At 43.4% G+C, this 21,260-nt stretch overlaps 1 protein-coding gene across 2 annotated transcripts in view; it reads right to left on the minus strand.

Moving 5' to 3' along the window:
- The window catches only part of MBOAT1 (membrane bound glycerophospholipid O-acyltransferase 1), a 60,036-nt gene extending 39,500 nt beyond the window's left edge, over positions 1–20,536 (minus strand). For both annotated transcript variants that reach the window (XM_082330142.1, XM_082330141.1), the window contains exon 1: positions 20,423–20,536. In XM_082330142.1, the coding sequence (XP_082186268.1) occupies positions 20,423–20,512 (90 nt within the window). In that variant the 5' untranslated portion in view covers positions 20,513–20,536. The remainder of the gene's footprint in view (positions 1–20,422) is intronic.
- Between the last annotated feature and the right edge of the window lie 724 nt (positions 20,537–21,260).

Genomic DNA, 21,260 nt, shown 5'->3' on the forward strand with positions numbered 1-21,260 from the left:
AGAGTAATAGAGGGATATGATAGCTTTTCATATCACCACCGCCTCTATTTAGTTATTTATATGTAACATTTTAAACACATGCAGCATTCACATGCATACACACGAAGACTGACAGTTCATCTGACAGTGACTTTACTGCATTCCATTTACCATTAATTTTATACTTCACTCTGCATATTTAAGGTACCTAAGTAAACAGATCCCTAAGATTTTAAGAAATGTTGCACTGCATCACAAGTGAAGTAACAGTCACACTTTCCTCCCTTTCCCTTCCCAAAGAGGAAAGGGTTCATATTATTCCCATTTGGTTATTTCCACTGTTGCTAAAAACACTTTGTAAACAGTAAATTGAGGGCTTCTGAACATTGATGAATGGTGTCCACACAAAAATAACATGGAAATAGAAAACAAATTATATGAGAATTAACCCTTCTCATTCCGACCCACGATTATAAGTCATTTAACCCATGTGTTTAGTTAGTCACATCCATTCAGTGTTGCCATCACTTTTTTTTTCACATCTGGTTTCAACTTTGCTCGTCTAATAGAAAAGAAACACCTTTGCTTTTTACAGCCATTTTCTTCCGGGCTCTAGCAAGTAAGATGTAATAAAATTAGGAATCAGAGCATGTGATATGTTGCCAAAACAAGATACTATCTTCCTTTCATTTTCCATGATTAAACATTGGAAGACAGAAAGGCAGTCTCATCACAGTATCCTGCACTGACATCTGGAAGACTTGTATCTGAGTCACAGCCAGCTGAAGACAGCCTTGCAATGCAGAAACAAGATATCTGCACTTTTGGAGAGCGAGAAAATCTGGAACAGCTCCAGCCCAACTGGGTTGATGGTTATTGTTGTCTGGTTAAGGAATTCTTTAATATCTAGTAGTCTCAACTTTAAAAGGGCAAATGGATCCAGAGCATGTAAACACCAGATATGAACAACGAGAAAAAAAATAAACTGTAGTTCCTCCCTTTAACCATTCAAATTCTGTAGTAGCAATAACTCAAAGTCATGTTTAGACTGCAAAACTGAGTTTTATGCATAGCTAGCGATCAGGTCAAACCAACCGACCAAGCACCTATGATGTTGACACAAGAATAACCAAACATAATGGTTTCAAGATCCTCCTATACTACTACGCTAAAATCAAAGCCCTCAAGGTACATAAAAGGTTAGTTCCACCTGCCTCAAGCCTTTGCACCTTCTCCTATTTTTAACAGGGTGAAACCAACTTGGCAAATGTTGGACGGGTACTGTAGGAAGGGGAAACACAAACTCCTAGGGATCTGGAGTCACCTTTTCAGTCATCTCCGACAGGCAGGGCATATTATATGGGAAAGTCTTGTCTTCAACTTGCTAACCATTCTCAGAGGAAAACCATGAAAATTTTTGCCCTATCTTTTATTGGGTCCCATTAACCACCTGCAGGTGGGCACTTTTAAGGGCAATGACCAGTTGGCAAGTCACAAAATAAAAGTTCCAAATACCTGGCATTAAATAAGTGTCTCTCAAAATCTCAGCATTTGGAGGACATGAGACTATTGCTGTTAACACTGAGTGACTGAGTGGGAACAATTATCACCTTTTGTTCTGGGGGCAAACTAGCTCCATGGTGGAGGTTTAAAAAAAAAAAAAAAAAAAAAGTAGCAATTATAGCAATTTGTCAAATTCCTCTAACAGGAAAGTCACGGAGCCATAGGGCATTTCCAAAAGGAGACGGTAAATGTGTTGTTTGGTGCACTGGAAAATGACTGAAAAAACCCACAAAAATCTTACCAGGAGAAAATGCAAAGCACTTTTTCTTTTCCTAGCTAGCAGTTCTTGAGATGGGAAACAGAAAACACAAGAGGAGGCAAAGCCTGGCTTTAAACATTTCCACCAAATCATCACAAATAGTCTTGGTCACCACTCACTGTAGTTCAGGGTAGGATACTAATCACCTACTTCAGGAAGTTTCAATTCCCCTCATCCCACAAGCCTTGCATCTGCAAAACTCCCTATTTAAAGAGGTGGTAATAGACATTTGAGGGTTACTAGATCACACTCTAGGAAGAAATAATAAGTAAGATTAAGCATGTAGCCTGTTATTTTAGTGCTTTTAACATTTTCCTTATAGTTAAGTATCAGGAAGAAAAATCCTGCATTCTGTTTTCACCACAAAAATACTTTCCTTTTACTTTACTGCTTTTTTCCTCCCAGAAGAACTGATCTCACTTTCCAAAAATCTAGGAGGATATAACAAATTGACCACACAGTTCTCTTCGAACTCCAAATGGCAATTAAGTCCATTACCCAAACCGGACAGTCCTCTGTAAGCAAAATTCCTATTAATGCTATAATTCATTCACTATGAAAATCACTATGAGAAATCACACTGCTAACTTGTCACTTGTTGGATGACAAGGTGTCCCCCACAACACACAACCTTTGGACAAAAAAACAGGCATGTTGCACATTCATACATGTTCACAGACAGAGGCACAGGTGTGTTATGGCACAGCCAGGCTGCCAGCGTATTCCCAGCTAGCATCCAGGTCCATGCCCACCTCAACGTGCCGCAGATGATGCAGACTGTCCTCAGATTATAGATATCGCAGAAGAGATACCTCTACTTTTAGTCCAGGCCTTGCGCTTACCAGCGAAATGAGAGAATAAGGCTTTAAATCTGCATTTCATCTGCTGAACAAAAAAGCGTATGAACAGAGGCCGCCCATGGTGGCTCAGTATAAAGACGAAGTTGTAGCCCATGGTCAAGATACTCTGTATTTGCTGCTATCTGCTAATGAGCTACTGAGCATTAGTTTAGGAGGCTGCTACAAGGTTTTTATCTGGTAAATTAGAATTTCTCCTCTGTTCACTAACTTACCACAGATCACCAAACAGCTGTTTTCAGTATTTGGAAAAGCATAAGGAACCATGTTAATAGAAACTACTGACAGCAACAGCAACTCCTTCTCAAGTCAAACCACTGTCTCTGGAGTCCAACAGTGCTTGGGGAGTATTTTAGAAAGGGGATGCCATAATAAAGCATTCCACTTTGCCAGAGATCAGCCTCATCGTCCAGGATGGTGTCTTTCTTGGAAAAAATAAAGCAGGAACTACAGAAGTGCAATAGCTTGTTTTCACTGTTTAAAAGATTATTTTGCACATATAACCAAAGACACCTGGCAAACACCATGTTTAAGTTCACTTTGCTGGAGACATTTCTACTTTGATGTTGAAAAATAGACCTGCTGTTATGATAGCATTTCGTAACATCCAAATTGTGATATTTAAAATGGGTGTGTTAAGAATGAGAGATGGAATACTCTTTAATCAGATCATCTCAAAGATATCTGATCCTTACTGAAATTTTTCAAAATATTTTGATCTTCCAGACTATTTTTATGAACCATAAGGACAAATATTCTCCGCAGAGATGACTTAACTCTACGCAGGGAGGGGACAAACACCCCTAAAAAGGAGGGCAATATCACAGAAACCATGTGAAGGTTCCCACTGCTAGAATTTTGACTTAGGCTTCCACAAAGGAAAAGGATTTGCGTAACATCGTCTGTGTAGCTCCCCTTATTGCCCACAGTGGTATCGCTCTGCACAGAACTCGGTGCGCTGAGAGCCAGCACAAACAGGCATTTGTGAAGAAATCAGAATTGACTGTCACTTGCAAGATGCTGTATTTTGTGTCTACAGCCAGGCACTGTGCAAACAGCAAATTGCAAACAGCATGGGTCAGAGAGGAGGCAAATTCATTTACAGTGGGGAAATACTGATATGACTACTGAAAATTCACATCTCCAGTATCATACTGAAACAAGTCATTTCTCTGACTTTGTGTTGTAGGAGCCCTGTGGAAGATTGAGGGGGAAGAAGCAAAGGTTTGAAAATATAATTTCTCTCATGGGGGAGAGACAGAGAGAGAGGCGCGTATATGCATGACTAATTTAAGATTATTGTCCTCTTCAGAAGCAGCACTAAGTTCTCATAGCCCTGGCTTTTTTGTTGCTGTCGCATGCGGAATATGGAGTTGGTAAAGTAGAATATGCCAAATCAACAGTATTTTGGCCTGTTGTGCTGTTTTCCTGGGTAAATTCTTCTGTTTCCCTACTTACAGGGTCAAATATCCTTCCATGATTTATACTATATTGAAACAGATGTTCTCTCTGGATTACCTCGATGAAGCAGAATAGTCACTAGCAGAATAATCACTAGCAGGACACACAAATATAGCTATAGAGCAGATTAAACCCCAAGTCATCAGAAATTTTAAAAGAAAAACATTTAAGTCGAAAGTAAGCTTGAGAAGTCAAATCTACATCATAATGCTAAGTCACACACCCATACATTTACCTTTGATGGCTGATAAACTTAATGTGTGGACCTGATCCAAATACAGCTTTAGCTTGCTGTCAACAGCTCTTAACATTGAACTGTAATAACCCTATGTTGGACAGATGTTTAAGTAGTGATCATTTACGTGCAGCGATGTTCTGCCACTACCTGTAACTCAGTAATTACTGTTGTCTCTGTGAGCAATGCCAAAACATAGCATGATGAAATTCCCTTGTACCTGAGATAGCCAGCACTAATGCCTACCTGTGATAGAAGCAGCAGTAAAATCAAAGAAGCTGGAGCCTTTAGTCATTCAGGTGTTCTTTTTAAACCAAAATGCCTTTAGGTTGTTAGGAGAGCTGCCTCATTTCTTCAGACTACTCAGCAGTGAGGTAGCACACTAAGGTAGTACCTTTAACCCAAAAAGAGTACTTTAAAAAGAATAATTTGACATACCTCTGTGGAGGTATAGTATCGCATCGTATAACATGGCAGACAGTTCTAAAAGCAGAACTACAGCCAGCAGGTCAGAGTACAGAAGATATTTTAATGAGAAAAGGAAAAAGAGGAGTGAAATGTCATTATCCAAATGGGAATTTTGACAGAAAAAAAAACCAAAACCAAACAAACCACCAGGATTACCTGCCTTGCTTTTCCAAAGGCTTCCACAGGAAGTAGGAAGTCACTGGGATCCTGTACTTCTCAAAGGAAAGATGGCATCTTGTACCACCTACCCTCCTTGCTTACGCGTAGATTCATACTGATGCAGAGGGAACAGGCTGACCTTATCACCTTACTCCATCACTCCAGCTCTTCTCACAGGGTTCACTCAGAAGACCCGATTTAAGCATATGTAAAGTTAGGAGACAGATGCTGAAGTGAAAATGAACAGAACAAGGAAAACAACAACTCCAGGAGAGTAAAATGCAACAAAGCAGAGACTTGAGTGCCTGCAAAGCCTCCTCTGAAAGTCCCTAGAGCTCTAGGAATCTCCCGTGGCAGGGACACCACAGCACTGTTTCGCCCCTTTCTTTGCCACCTGTAAAGCTCAGGCAACTAACTGGAGCTTGGATCCTTAGTTTTCATAATCATTAGTTAAATACACCGGTTGGTTACCCATCTTTTTCTCCAAAATGAATTCTTGGATAATAGATATTGTTCCCAATTGGTCTTTTCAGACCTGATGAGTGCTCCCACACCCCAAACAATTATTTTCACACAACCTCTCAAGAGCATTGCCTAGCCCCTGCTCTCCAACACCATCACCTCATCCACCACAGACAGCGGGTCAGCAACAAAAAAGAAGCAGGACTGAGACAGGTTTCATCAGGCATGATTCAGCTTGAGTTCACCAGCCGCAAAGCACTAACTGCTCTGGAGATTTCAGCCTGGTTTCTACTTTTGTATTCTTCACTAAATGACTTCGAAGTAGCAGTCCTAAGAGTAGCATCAACATAGATCTGCATTTTTTCCCCTAGATTTCAAGGTTTAGTTTTTAAAAACTTAGAACACAGCACAGCAAGTCAAGCACCTTTTCATTTTGTCTATGTAACTGACACAAGTATGTAGGTGATTAATCCAAAATGCAAAGAAGGAAGACAATACATACATATGTGTGTACACCCAGCCACCCCACTGGCATGCCTTTCTGTGGCTTCAATGTAAATTATATTCCCTGAATACCAATGGGAGTTGCATGAATGTAGGAATGGCAGGATCCTTATAGCAACGTTTCGAAAGTCCCAATTCAGAAACACACTTAACTTTCAGGCCAGATGAAAGCCTTGCGCCTGCACATATTCACCAATTTAAAAATAAAACAATAGGCTTAAAGTGCAACCTTCACTAGAACGGGAACTGGCACATCTAAAATAACTTGCCCCATCATTGCTGTTGCAATGCCTGTGTGATTCTATTTTCAGTTCCTTTTCTATGCAAAAATGTGTCAGTGGTCTTTAAAAATACACACCAATACAAACAGGGCACCTTTGTTCACATTATCCCAGTGATATCCCAGTAAGTGTATGCAACAGAAAGAAACAAACATCAGTAAGGGAAAAAAAAAGTGCCAACTCCACAAGTTATTCTAAACTAAAAGAAAGTGGGGCTTTTTTTGCCCACTGTAGAAACTGTCAGCACTGTGTTAAATTTAGGCACGTTATGCTTGGAATTAAGTGGCTTGATGAAAGACTAAACCTTTCAGCACTGCAATGGTATTATATAAGAATTTATTAGGCTCTTACACATCGAAAATCTGGAACATCCTGTATTTAAACGCTCAATCTTGTTCATAGTAACTTAAAACAAGGGCACTGTAAAAATTAGTGTATTAGGACATGCTTTAAAAATTTATGCAAGGACTTCGCTAGAAGAAGGGGTAGAATTTACCTGTCCTAAGACTGATGTCGATACCTGAGCTAGTTCATCTCAATTTCTTTTATTGTCAATGGGGAAAAAAGGCAGTTCTAGGTTGCAATTCATCTAATCCTAAAACACAAGTCTAAAACAGGTACTTCTACTATAAAAATCTAGATGAGTGACTTTAGATGTAGAAATGTACACTGCAGACTTACAAAGGTGAACAGTAGCCATATTACATGCATTAACTTTAACAGAAGCAAAAAGAAATCTCTGGACTGTGAAACTGGACTTCCATTTAGTTGTAAGAAATGAAATTTTCAAAAATGACCCACAGTTCCTGGTGCTCCGCTTTTTGGTTTACCACTTACAGACATCACAGAATGGTATCCTATTCCAGAAGCTGGTATTCTGCAATAAACTAAGCCCACTTCAAGTGCCTGAAATAAAGCGGGGCAGGGGGAGCGCCAATCAGGAGGCACTTCTGAAAAAAAATTACTCGTGTATCTACTGCCAGGTATGTGTCGAAGAGTTTTAGGGTAACAGTGCTCCTACGCAATGGGTGCAGTCACATGCACCCAGTTTCCTGCTTCTGCAAGCAGGTGCTGCAGACCTCAGTTCTTCCTGCCCTCTTCCTTCTCTAAGCAGTTTTGCATCTCTGAAACACCCAGTAACAGCACTTGCAGAAGAAGGGAAGGAAAACACTTGTGAACAGCAAAGAAAATGCTTTCCGTTGAGCTTAAAAACATCACTTCAGGGTATATCAACATGGAGAGGTGAAGATCTATGTTTTTCTGCCCATGCTCCAACCTAGCAAAATATGGGGCACCGATCTCAGGGTGCCACCATACCCTTTCCAACACTGCAGAGCCACAAAATCTACTAAAAGAGGTACAGAAAATATTCCTTTCAACATGGAACCCCCTCACAGGCAGAAGAGGATACACGAAGATTTTGGGAAGCCATCAGTAAGGGCCAGGGAAGATCTGCAGTGAATCTGCTTGGATTTTTTTTTTTTTTTTTAGTTAATTTTCAGTCAGCTCAACCTGTGCAGATGCCCAATTGAGATTTTTCACAAGAGAAGAAAAAGAAGCATGGCACAAGGGGAGGGAATATATGCAGAACCACCTTTCTTAATAGTAAACTTTAGTCAGAGCCATTTATTTGACTGGGAAAATCATATTTTCAGTTTATATTTTGCCAATTTTCTTTGCAAACATAACAGCTAGTAACTCACTCTCTTTGTTTCTGTAAACAATGAAAACTTTATATTCTGCAGGTGCTTGCAGAGTCCCCCATTTCCACCATGGCCCTTGATTGTGCTGGCAAGCAAATTTTCTAGATAGCTTCATTTCTTCATTTTTTTTTTAGCCTGTTTCCAAAGAGCTGTGTATGGGTTGGTTTTGTTTTGTTTTTTCTTTTTTCAATTCAAGCACAATTATCTTTGTTTCATTCCTTTGCTATAACAGTGACTGTGTAGAATTAGCAAGCCTCTGTATCTGCCAGCTTCAAATACTCGCTTTCACAGTCATGAGATTTCACAGTCATAAAATGCTGCTCTTCCCTATTGTTCTACAGTCTAAAAGTAAAATTATTCCTCTATGCTATTTAGTATATATTTATCTAACCTTCATTCATATGGGCTGTAGACTTATTTTTAATCCCTTCAGAACTGTGGCAGGAAGAAAAGCCACCAATAAAATGTGTACAGCGACAATATCCTGTTGCGGCTGGGTTTTCCTTCCTTATTTCTGCTCAGAATTTGCAGCACACTCACTTCATGCTCATTTATTTTGGATCTTGAACCATGCAAGAAGACAACGTAGTCTCAGCTGTTTAGTTATGCCTGTGTTACAAGCACCTTATATCTACAGCAAGTATCTCTGGAAGCTGAACTTTGGAGCATGTCTAATTTTAGGTGCTCAACTTCAGACACTATTGAAAACAAGTAACTTGGAGATGACAAGCACTCAGGACTTCGTGCAAGTCAAACATCTCAACCATCACTAAACTATCTGGAAATCATTAGTACCTTTTCAAAAAGTCATGCTCTGAACAAATTCCAGGGGTTATCCCCTCCAAAAAAAGAAAAGAAAAAAAAAAAAAAAAAGATTTCCTAGTTTTCAAACTTAGCAACCAAATCAAAACAAAAACTAACAGGAAAACACATGGCATGAGCAAGTGTCAGTTGGTGAATAAGCATAAAGAAATGTAAAGTAAACAATAAAAAAAGGAAGAGATACTTGGATTTTGCTATACATTAATTTTATTTGCACTATACTATATTTGAGGAAAAAAGATTTAATTTCCTTGCCTCATTAAAAGCATGCTGCCTTCTTTATATATCCCCCACCAGAGTTCCATCCTTTTATTTGCATACAGTACAGCAGAACTTTGGGTTAAAACGCTGATATTTTCCAAAGACAACTGTCGTATCAGGAGGAAAAAAAACCCACCCAAATAAGTTTGTATTACTTAACCACAGTATTATATTTTTCCCCAGGCGTATTCTTGCCATGCTTATGAGTCAGCAATAGCAGAAACTTGCTTTCCTTTACAAAGGACAGCAATCATTAGGCAACAGGAGTAAGTCTCATTTTTTCCCCTTTAACAGTTTGGAAAAAAAGAAAAGAATGCTCTTCCATTTTAGAATTATTACAGTGATGCTCCTACTATGCAGTGACAGGCAACTTGCTGTCCAAGAAACAAAGTACAGCAACAAAATTCCAGAAACTCCAAGTAAGCTCTTCTTGAAATACCCTATGAACTTGAACATAGCCAGGGAAAAGAAATTCAATAATCCTTTAAGTTGCACAAATAATTATAACTTCCCTTTCAGACATGCCCTTTACACACAAAGCCTAAAAAATCATGCTTTAAAAGAACTAGGGCATTGCATGACCTGCACAGCTGGCTTGCAAAATTTATTTCTCTCTCTCTCTCTCTCTATTGCAAGGTTTTATACCAGTAACATCTGGCTATCTCAGAAGAACTTTGAGAAAGAATTTCAGGTTTGATTTTTAGCAAACTTAAGATATCTCAAAATGCTCATAGAGCTTTTCCCACTGTTACTGTAGCACTAAAGGGCAGAGCGTGGTAGCATTTCAGCTTCCCTGATGCTGAAGGCACCCGAGCAATGAGCAGCACGTACTTTATACAGGACAAGCGAGAGGAGACTCGGAAGAGGATGACCAGGGACCTGGGTCCCCACTGACTGCTCAAAGCCTCTCCAGGGCACAAGCCAGCAGTTCCACCGGCCAGCAAATAAATGAGGCCACTGTCTCATAGGCAGAAATAGTCCAAGCAATTGCAAAGACCTGATCCTAGACACAGGAAACAGAGGCACACCTGCCATTTAGGGGCTTCTAAACTGGTCTGGTTTGTTGCCCTTATTAGTGACTATGCTCAAAAACTGAAGCGTCAGGGGAAAAGAGGAGGCAGATACAGAATCAATTTTCTCCTAATAATCATTTAAACCCTGACTCAACTCTATCCAGGCCAAAAAAACAGGAAGCCTGACTGAGACAGTTAGGCAACTGAGGTAATGGCGCACGTAAAATGTATGATTGATAAACAGATAACAGACTACGGATCAGGATGTCAGAACCCTATCAAAGGATGAAGGCAGACTACACCAGACACCTGCTGCTGTAGTCTCTTCAAAGAGAATATGCAGATCACAAAACCCGCAAACACAGCATTAAAGATATGCAGCATGAACTGAACAGAGAGGACATGCTCAGCACACGGACAAAAAGAAACTCCAACAGTTAAAAATCAGAACAGACAAGTAAGGGGATAACCAAGAGGGAAATACGTTGCAAAGCATAAAAGGGGCCAGTTACTTTCTATATAAACTAACAGAAGGACAGCTGTAGCTTGAGCTCCTTGAAAGTGGGATGTTGGAGAAGTGACCTCTCCTGGGCGTTGGCTGATCTTCCCTACAGAGACCTGCTGCTTCCTGCTGTATCACCATGTGAAGAAACTCCAGTAATAAATCCAGTGTCAAGTTAAGCCCTGGGAAGGGATGACGACTCTAGCAGAACCACTCATCCGTAACAGGAGCAGCCGCACTTGGGACTGCCAGCAGCGACTCAGGATCCCAAAAGCATCAGCAAGACCAGAGGCAGAGCTGCCAGAAACCAGTGCCTGCAGAGGGGACAGGCCCTGAAAGGCGCCAGCAGAAGAACACGTACTTCCAAAAGCTTTCCCCTTTAAGCTACTAAGCATCTTACTCTAGGTACTCATGTTTTTCATATAAACATCCAAGTCCACGCAGGCTCTGGCTAAGTTCTTGGCCTTAGCATCCTCCTGTTGAAATGGGTTTCACAGTCCAGTTCTGGACTGCATGAAAAAGACCTTCATTTTAATCAGTGTTGAATCTGCAGCCTTCCAACGTTACCACATTTTTTCTTCACATGGAGAAATACTGGGAGACAGAAGGGAAGAAGTCCTAGATCTATTTCATTTATGCTGCTCACGTATACTTTCACCATGATCCTTCTTAACAGTCACATTTCTAAAGCAAACAACCCGGTTCCTTCATTTTGCTTTTGCGTGTTTAAGAAAAAAAAAGTCTACCCTCTATTTTTTTCTCTTTTACCTTGTTCATATTTTCATTCTGGTTTCATAGCAAAGAACAACTATAGTCATCTTTTGATTGACAAGAGCAACCACAATGGGACAGAAACATAATTATGTCACCCATTTCCCTCTGCCCTGGACCATTCTTTGTTCTAATCCTCATTTTATTTACTGGTTAGCATCAGCAGAACAGCTCTAAAACTTTCTTTTTCCAAAGTGCTGAGCCCATTTTCCTCTCTGCAATGTTACATTTGCAATTGGGAACTAGAGCCTTAGCAGAGAAGTAGCAATAAAGGTAACGCAAAATTAAAGTTACATTCTCTGAATAAAAAACAAACAAATGTTTCCTCTCTCAAGAGTCTCTCGTATTTCACAATGTACCACAGCAATGTGCCTACACTTTCAACATACTTGTATAAAATAGGCAAAACCCACCCATGCACTGAGTGCAGTGTTCCTGTTGCTGTGGCAACTACAGACCACAATTTTTTTGCCTCAAGAGAATCAGCATGAACACAAACATACACACAAAGGCATTAACAGCTGGGGGTGCTAACAGTGCCCACAACTCACTGTGGATGTGTAATGCTGCCATCAAAAACTGGATTTAACTCAAAAAGTACGTCCTTTAACTTCCCAGTCACTGTCTCTAAACCATTTATCTACCCTCGTTTTTCACCTTCAATACAGCATAGTTGGCAAAACATCCTGAGAAACCCTGCCGCATAAGAAGTACAAATGTAAGACAACTTAAACTCCGCTTGTGAGTGAACAAAGTAATTCTAAAACTCTCTCTCAAATAGCTAAATCATTGATCTATCAGCTGGAATTTGCTGATGTAAATACTTACTGCAAACCGTAGGAGTCAGTGCTTTGAACCTGCCCTCTGTGTGTGCACACATGAGATAAACAAAGTCAATACCGCACTACTCTTTAACACTCCCTTGCACTGATAACAGGAAAAAACCTACTTTCACCAGTTTTTCACCAGTTTATAATGTCATTTAAGCTAGGTGTGAGAGTTAATAATTAAATCTTTTCTACTCAGTGGTCCTTTACAAAAAAGTTTAAAATAAAACTGATACATGAGCATGAAAACAAGCATGGAAGTTATTCGGGGAGTCCTCAAATGTCTTGTTTTTTGCCTTGTCACTTTGCCTTTCCCATTCCTGCCCTATCTGCATACCAGTGCCAACTTGCACTTGAACAAGAAACCACAAATGAAGAAAGTGCTCAAGTCCAATTAGAGCTTTTGTCACAAGACCAGGGCCTGTAGAAGAAGCAAATGCTCACCCTGTGCATGACAGCCAGCAGCTGAAGTTTCTTTCTTGGCCTGAAATTGTTATTTAGCTTTTTCGTATTCTGCGTGCAATCCCAAAGACTGATCTAAAGGAGTATTTTCTTGCCTCCTTTTTCCCTCCCAGACGTCCCCAGCCTGACACACTCACTGAACTTGAAAACTGCAGAATAGAATCCGACACTGATCAATAACTTTTTAAGTTGCTATTCCATAGGATTGCCAGATTTTTGCCTGGGACTTACCAGGCAGATACACACACTAAGGTCTATCTGCCCTTTGCATAAGTCATCTAGGTGGGTAGCTCACATGCTTTCAGACAGCATCCCACCCACTACGCTGCACAGTGTCACATGAGGACACAGGCAAAATTCCTATTATCCAGCCACCCAGCCACCCAGGAACACCAGGTTAATGTTCAGAGTCCTCAAATCCCACCTGGACAAAGCATCCAGAAAGAGAGAAACCAAGAATGAAGAATTGTTCTAATATTATGGTTTGTTTTGTCTAAGAGCACATAGCATCGCAACAGTCATGCTATAGACTGATTGACTAACTTTCTTAATAGTTTTCAGAGTAATGACCACCATTTCCAGTTCAAAAAAAAAAAAAAAAAAAAAATCCAAGCTGGTAAGGCTGTGTAGTTAATATTTTGAATTTTGGTTTAAAAATTATTTTTCATTCAGGTATTTTACTAAAACTTAGAGGAATAATTGAGAACAAACACTTTGGGAATTTGTAAATGTTTCAATTTATTTGATTCAAAAATTAGTTTAGAAGGTTTTTTTTCTCACATTATTGAGATTTCTTTTTTTTTTAAGCCTGAAATTTTCTTATCATGAGGGAAACACAAAACACAGTAGAAAAATTATTTCCCACCCAACTCCATTAAGGATGCAACATAATGTAAGTAGATCTCCCCAAAAAGTTCTAAAAACAACATTTATGTCAGAAACTATTGTTTGTGCTTTTATTTTTGCTTCAGTGCTCACCTATGATTTTGGAAAAGCTGTTTAAAATGCCTTAAGCCAGAGGAAAAAGAAGTGGTGAAAACGAACATTTCTAATCAAGGTCGTAAGAAGGGAGAATGATCAAATCCCACCTTGGTCTGGGGAAGGACCACCCAAAGGGTTTCCCCTTGACCGTTTCTCTCCATGTGCGGTTCTCGCCGTTGGCAGAGGCAGGACAGGCTGACCCAGCCGAGCCCCATGCAGAACGGACCGGATTCCACATTGTCAGAAGTGACCAAACAAGCCTGACCAGTGCTATGCTCTGAAGAAACCACCAAGTGGAGGGCAGAGATTTCCACTATGCCTATCTCAGCAAGCGCTGTGGTGCAGCAGAAGTGGGTCTGAAGAGCAAAACGGGTGAGGATCAGGACCCCACACTCACGTGACTCTCTGTCTGGAGGGTCTCACTTCAGAGGAATTGAATTCGGGTGCTGCGGGCTATGTGACCTTCAGCAGCTGAAGCACTGCAGGCTCCTGGGGCAAATCCTTCAGCTTCACATTCTCAGAAAGCAACCTGGTGTAGACGCACCGGGGCCACTTCGTGTACAAAGCGTGCTAAGTGGGGACAGTCAAGAGATTCATTCCCAAAGCACACTCCTGATCCAAACTACATGTTAACATAAACACTCCCACTATTAGTAAAGGACAGTAGAAATTTATGCATCAGGCTGTACTTTTAAAAGCAAGCCTGAGTTTCTGGAAGCTCTCCGTAAGTACCCTCACTAGACTACCCAAGCATCCAGGAGATGAGATTTGGTACCCTCAAGGTTACCTGTAACTACCAGGGCACATACAGAAGGATTTTTTCACTCCAAAGAGAAACACGGCCCATTGACATCTGACTTTTTACTTGGTTTTGGACAAGTACAAAAGGTTGGATTCACCTCCGCACTGATGCCAAGCCCAGCGCTGCAGCCTCCCCTGCCCAGGGATTACCAGCACCACTTGCAGTTTGGCAAGTCTGCCTCGAGTGCTGCCCATTCTCGTGAACTGTAACAGGAGCCAAGGAGCAGCCAGGGCATTAAATACCGTGCCAGGCTGGCCAACATGCAGTAAATCCTAAGCTTCAGGGGCTCCCCTGAAAGCACAGAGCCAGCTCTGTGCTCGGTGCCTAGACCCCTAGGCTGGAGCCCAAGAGTCTTCGTCACTACTTTATATTGTCTCAAAATAGCTGCAGAGCACCACTAAATCAGTGCTGGTGTGATTAATGTGCAGAGAAGGTTTCAGGAAACTTTACGCAGCCCTTCAACATTTATTTTTCCAGATCTCATTTAACACAAATGAGAAGGAAAGTGCTTAAAAGGGGGAAAATTGCAAGTGGCTGATTCCAGTTGCACTTTTGTCCCTTGCCAAATGAAAAACTTAATAAGGACAGACTTTGTTTTCAAGGCCTGAGGGATGTGGAAATATTTACACCCATAGTATCAAGACATCAGCCATGAGGTTCAAGACTGCAGTGCCAAACTGAGTGAGAACATGTTGAAAAAGGCAGCACGTGTTTCCAAGGCACAGGAAAACGTGTATTATTGCAATTGTTAGTAATAGCTGACCTGAACAGAAATAAATGCTTTGGAGATGGCCTTAATCTTTGGAAAGTACTATACCTCTGTCTCAGGAACGTACAGAATCTTGGGTCCTGCACAAGCCAGTGCAACAAGTTCAAGAGTGGATTTGCTCTAAATGCACAGAAAAGCCGTGCAGCCCCCAAGCACTATGAACCGCCCTGCTTGCAGGCACCTGTTTAACTGGAGACCCAAAACAGCGTCGGCAAGACAATGCCTCTGTTCGTCAAATCATGTGTTATGTCCTTCATGGCATTATATTAAAAAGCTAATGATTTCTTTTAAGTTTTACAACATGTGGGTACTCAAAAGTTGGAAAATATCAAAATTAAAGTTGGTATTGGCAATCTAAGTAATATCTCTCTATAAATGTATTTTAAGATATTGATTTCAAATTTCATTTTTGCATACTGTTTCTCAAATAACTAAAAGGTACACAGCTTTATTTTTTGCAGTTGAGGGTGTCAGGCAGGGAGGCATTAAATCTGCCAAGTACTGCTGCGATTCAAAATGAAAACACAGAATTTTCAATTGCAAAATGACTGGCATTAGGAAATTAAAATGTAGCATAGCTCATACCAAACATGGACAATTGCTGCTGTTGCCTTAGAGTAGCTTTTTTCGGGTAAAAATCCGATACTAACCCCACTTATGTCTTCAATGAACTTCCATCTTCAGTTATCTCGCTTCAATCTGTAACAAATTACCTTTTTTCCTCAGCATTACTACTAATGCCTCTATTGACAATCATTAAAGGAACCTCAAAGTTCTCAGCCTAAGTCTGTTGAGTTCCTAGAAAGCTGATTTTGTATTTGGCTTTTCACTGCCCAAAAAGTGGATTAGAAACTCATGCAAAGAGGCTTGGAACTAACACATCTGCTGACTAGCTAAACAAGAAAGTGTAGAAGTAAAACTGAAGTCAGACAGTAAAAGAGCTGAAAAATGTGAAATTTAACAAAACAAGCCCTGATTTTGGGATCAGAATTCATGCTGATTTTTGTAAAAGGAAAAAAAAAAAAGTATATATATTTTTTTCTTCCTTCTCCTTTTTAAACCAATTCATCAGTATGGTTTGTGCAGAGAGCTATTCAAACTCAAGGAATGGTGGGAAGACATCTCTAATACTTCAGCTATCCCAAGACTCGGAGGCATGTCCCACAGTCCCCCCACAGAATCAGTGCTTTATTTAAACTGTTGCCAAAACAGAAATATGCAAACCAACTCCAATGAAAGGATTAAAGTGAAAAACAAGGTGTACAACCAGCAGCCAAAGCATCCAAAATTAAGTTTAAATGCACATTTTTTCCCCTTTGGGGCTGGCCTCATCAATGAAAACACTGAAGTTAAAAGCCTTCCGATATAGACCTGAGAAGATGCTCATACATTTTTTTTTTAGAGAGTCTCCTTGAACACAGAACATATTTCCCTGAGAGTCAACAGACTTGGTACTGTCTGACATAGGTCAGGGTAAGGCCTGTTAAAATGTAAGATTTGTTGTATGGCAGTTGAAGACTTGCATTTGGGCTGCTGCTTCTAAGGCAACAGGCAACCTGGGATATCAAGGGTACTGCAAAATAACCTTGAGAAGTGAAACTTTTTAATCGTATGTCTTAACCCTTTGAATCTGAATTACTTCTAGAGATGCCTACAGCTTAGGAAGGTATGGTAAAACTACATATGGATAAACAATGCCATTAAACTTACTTTTAATATACTTTTAAATAGCATATTTATTTCTTCACTGTATTTATACACACATGCACTGTGTTCACAGAAATTACACTATTAAGAGTTTAATGGTTAACTTCCCATATCTCACCGATTTATGGTAGAGAATGGTGTTCCAAAATTGGTGATTTAGGGCACATATGACAAAAAAGTATATGCTTTGCCAAAAGTTAGTGTATAAGCATACAGTAGGGATGATGTTTCAGAATAAGTGATTTGGGGCATACGTGATAAGGGAAAAAAAACAAACCCAAAACTCTTTTCCAAATGCTGCTGGAGGTATGTCACTGACCTAGCCAGATATTTTTAGAACACAAGACAGCTAAACTTCAAAGTCTACTTTCCTGGGATATGAGGATGAATTAAACACAGAGTCTTGTCATCCTCTTTCAAGCTCATTAGTCTTGTTACTGAATATAGCACTTATTAAAAAATAATATTTCAATGCTGAATTCAAAGATAAATCATCCATTAAAGAGAGATGCAAATACACACTGAGACATCAGGATTATTTTAGCATCTAAAGCAGAAAACATCGCTGTGTTCTCATGCAGTACACTGTTTGCTAAATAAAATCTGAACAGTCTGCCAGGTACACAGCACAGCTAGGAGTTGCACCTTCTGTAATTCTGCACTGTTTTTAAACTTAAGCTGTAATTTTTTTAAAATTAAGAAAACAACCAATGTGAAAAATGACATTTTCATATTCAACCATGCTTCCCGTAGCGAGTGATACAATAGCTACTTATCAGATGACAAAACATTTTCCACCTACCATTACTGCAGCTTTTCTGTCCCTGCTATCAAAGGGTAATGATTACGACTTTCATTTTTCAGACCTTCATCTCAACTTTTTTTCTGATCTTGCCCGTAGACTGAAACCTCTCATAGCACAGGCCTCATGGAAAACCATCTCTATAAAAGAAGGGACAAGTCCTCTGTGCGCTTAACGGAGAGGCGGGCACGCACGGCTTTCACGTACCACAGTGATCCAGAGGGTCTAAACTCCACCTGCAGCCTGTCTCTCGCTCTCTGGGCACTTCTCGGCATTTTTGAAGGCTCAGGGCCAGCCATGGGGAACCGCCAGCTACACGGACCAGAGGGAGATTTAGGCTGTCACCATCCAACAGGCCGAGCACGATGACGCTGACATACAGAGACAAACCAGAGATTACCCCCCCTTTTGCAGCCTAGGCACCGAGTGGAAGGCCTAGAGAGCCTGTCCACATTGCAATAAGGGACTTGTATAAAACCAGTCCCTGCTGCACGTAGGATTCATATCTAACAATGGTCTTTCATATGCAAAGCTCCATTCTGTGCAGAGAAGCAAGTGAACTTTTCTTTTCCCCCTCAGCAAAAGACTTATCTCATTCTAAGGAGGAAGGTAGCCAACCCACCTGGCAAAAGAGCTCTGTGAAAGTGTTGAAAGTGTTTTTATTTTGTTTCCGAGGGCATTAGCACCGCAGGTCAGAGTTGAAACTCATGTCATTTGAGGGAACAGTGGTGGCACAACGCTTCCACACAGTGATCTGGGTATTTCCTACTTCAGGGCAGCAGAAATCCCTGATGCTTGGCATGGTCCAGAACATTGCAGCAGGGCAAGAGGGGTAGGGGAGACTTAAAATTTTAAGTGATAGCATAATCTCACAGGGACAATTAAGCAGGATCGGGGATGGGGGTGGGAAGGTGATTTTCAGGTGAGGAAAGCTACATTTCAGCACAGCTGTGCTGCAGTTCTGCTATGAACCCAGCAAGCGGGGTTCCTCCTGGCCCATCACTGCTCCGTGCCGCTGGAGCCAGCAGGGTCATTCGCAGGGACAGCCCCTATGCCTGCACGTACGCTCACACAGCCCCGGGGTGCCACACTTAGCCACACTGCTAACCCCGGAGCATGTGCCCGCCGCTTACCAGTGTGGGCTCAAGATGCAAACCACCAGGTGCACGGGTGCCCACCATCAGCACCCATGGGACCGGGGCCCTGGGACAAACACAGCACGTAACCAGATGCAGCAAAACATCCTCAGGCCCGGAAGAGCATGGGGAGAATTTTCTCCACGGACAACATCATCTTTGTATCACCTTGGCTGAATGAAAGGACAAGTTTTTGAAAGCTTAGAAAGGAAAACTGCAGTCTGTCAAGTCTTCCCTGTTCCGTGACCCAGTCAGCCTAACACTGTATGTATGCCATGGCGTCGCAAACAAGCCGGAACAGTAAATGTTTGCTATTCCTGGTTCCTTTGGTGTTCCCACATTCATCAATCATGGCATGGAATACCTCAAAAATAAGCTATCGCTATTCATGCACCTTCTCCTAAATTAATAGCTTATAGGTAATTATAGGCCTTTATTGTTTGACTGCTTTAGCATTGAGCAACAGATCTCTTTTTTGCATCAAAGCCTGTTTTCTGTTAAAAAAGGGAAAACTGGCATGGTCAGATACAGGGGTTTAAGCTATAAAATTATATATTTCTTACTCAACTTTAAAAACAAACAGTAGTAAAAAATGACACATAGCACCAGCCACTCTGCAAACAGAAGAAAGCCAATAAATCTCAAATCTTCTGTTGATTTTCACCAGCACGTCCGCGCTGCCCTGGTTTCTTAGAACACAGCTCAGCCTCCTCATGGTTTGGTGGAGACTTTTCCTGGTCAGCACCAACTTCCAGACCTAACTTCCTTGTTGCTGAAAGAATGCGGGAAGGCAGCAGGTGCACGCAGGCTTGAGAGACAATAAAAGGGGGGGGGGGGGGGGGGGAGCAACGTTTTCTGCCTGTTAGGGGTCAGTTTAACTAGGAACCTATCAACAACCAGACAACACCACTGCCAAAAATATATTACACCGTTAAGCATTTCGCACAAACTTGCTCGCCCATAAGACAGCTTTCGCGTCTGTGCGTTTCACGCATCTCCATACGCGCGCTTTGTGGTTCCATCGGGCACTTGTGCTAGGCTGAAGGAGACTTCTGTGCCGCCTTGCTACAGACCTGTAGCCACAAAAGCAGTGCCTGAACGTAGCGATGTCTTACCGGGCTCGCTGCACCCGCCCTCCCGCCCGGAGCCCGCGCCCAAGCGGTTAACCAGAGGTGGGCAAGCACCTGAACTCCTCCAGCATCTCAAACTTCCCCGCAGTCGGCTCAGCACCGTGACGTGCAGCATCCAGCAGCAGCAGCAGCGGCTTTTTGCAAGAGCACCAAAAGCGCCAGGCATTGCCGGGAAAAATAAAGGGCTCTCGCCGCACCGGACACCGGCCGGCCAGCCCGCCAGAGCGGCACGCCTCGACCCCGACCCGACCCGACCCCGCCTCGCTCCGCCGAGCGCCTTCCCCTCGCCGAAACCCCCCTCTACCCCCAGTTTTTCCGCGGGGGGCGGTATCTCCGCGCTGCCCCCAGGGCCCTGTGGCAGATGCAAGGCGTGACAGCCACGGGCTAATTCGGCTCTGCCACAGAAGCCTTCCCGCGCCGGGAGACCCCCGCTTCGGGACACACGGAGGAGTCCCGTCCCGTCCCGTCCCCCCGCAAACCCGGCCCGGCCTGGCGCGCAGCCTCACCTGGTCCAGCGGGATGCCCAGCAGCCCGCTCAGCGGGTGCAGCAAGGTGGAGCCGGTGGTGCGGTGCGGGACGCCGGGCGGCTCGGCCATGCTGCATCCCCCCCGCCGCCACACGCCCCCGGCCCGCCGGCACCTGCGCGCCCGCCCGCACCGCACCGCACCGCACCGCACCCCTCCGCCCCGCTCCGCGCCCGCCGGCCGCCGCCCCGCTGCGCCGGCCGCCGGGCCGCAGGGGGCGCTCGGCGGGGCGGGGCCGCCGCCAACGGGCGGGGGCGGGGCGGGCGCCGGCCGGGCCTCGCGGCGGGGGAGCCGGGAGCCCGGAGCCCTCGCCATGCCCGGGGCCTCACCTGCCGCCTCCCGCCGCTCCCGGGAGAAGGGGGGGAGCAGGCGGCCGAGCCCGCGCCTGGGGGTGGTCCGTTATAACGGCCGGCTGCCCCGGCCGGATCCGAATTTGAAAGGCAACTGCTCCGTCCTGAGGGAGCGCCCCTCGCCCCCGCCGCGTCGCGTTTGTGACGGGAAGTGAAAAACATCCTGCGCGTCCCCCGCCGGGGCCCGGCCCGGGAGAGGGGCAGAGCGGGGGGCGCCCCGGTGGCCGTGCCCGGCGGCGGGGGGAGGGCGGCGGGCCCGGGAGAGGGGCAGAGCGGGGGGCGCCCCGGTGGCCGTGCCCGGCGGCGGGCACGGGGCGGGCACACGGGGGCTTGGCGAGGGCGCCGTGTGCCTGTGGGGGCAGCGGGCGGGCCTGGTACGGGTGCGGGGCACCCGCCGGCAGCGGTACCGGGCTTGCCGGGCGCCGGGCGAGCTCGGCCCAACCGGGTACGCACCGAGAGCCGCAGCTAAA

The sequence above is a fragment of the Platalea leucorodia genome (genome assembly GCF_965183815.1).
Source record: "Platalea leucorodia genome assembly, chromosome: 1".
NCBI classification, from domain to species: domain Eukaryota; kingdom Metazoa; phylum Chordata; class Aves; order Pelecaniformes; family Threskiornithidae; genus Platalea; species Platalea leucorodia.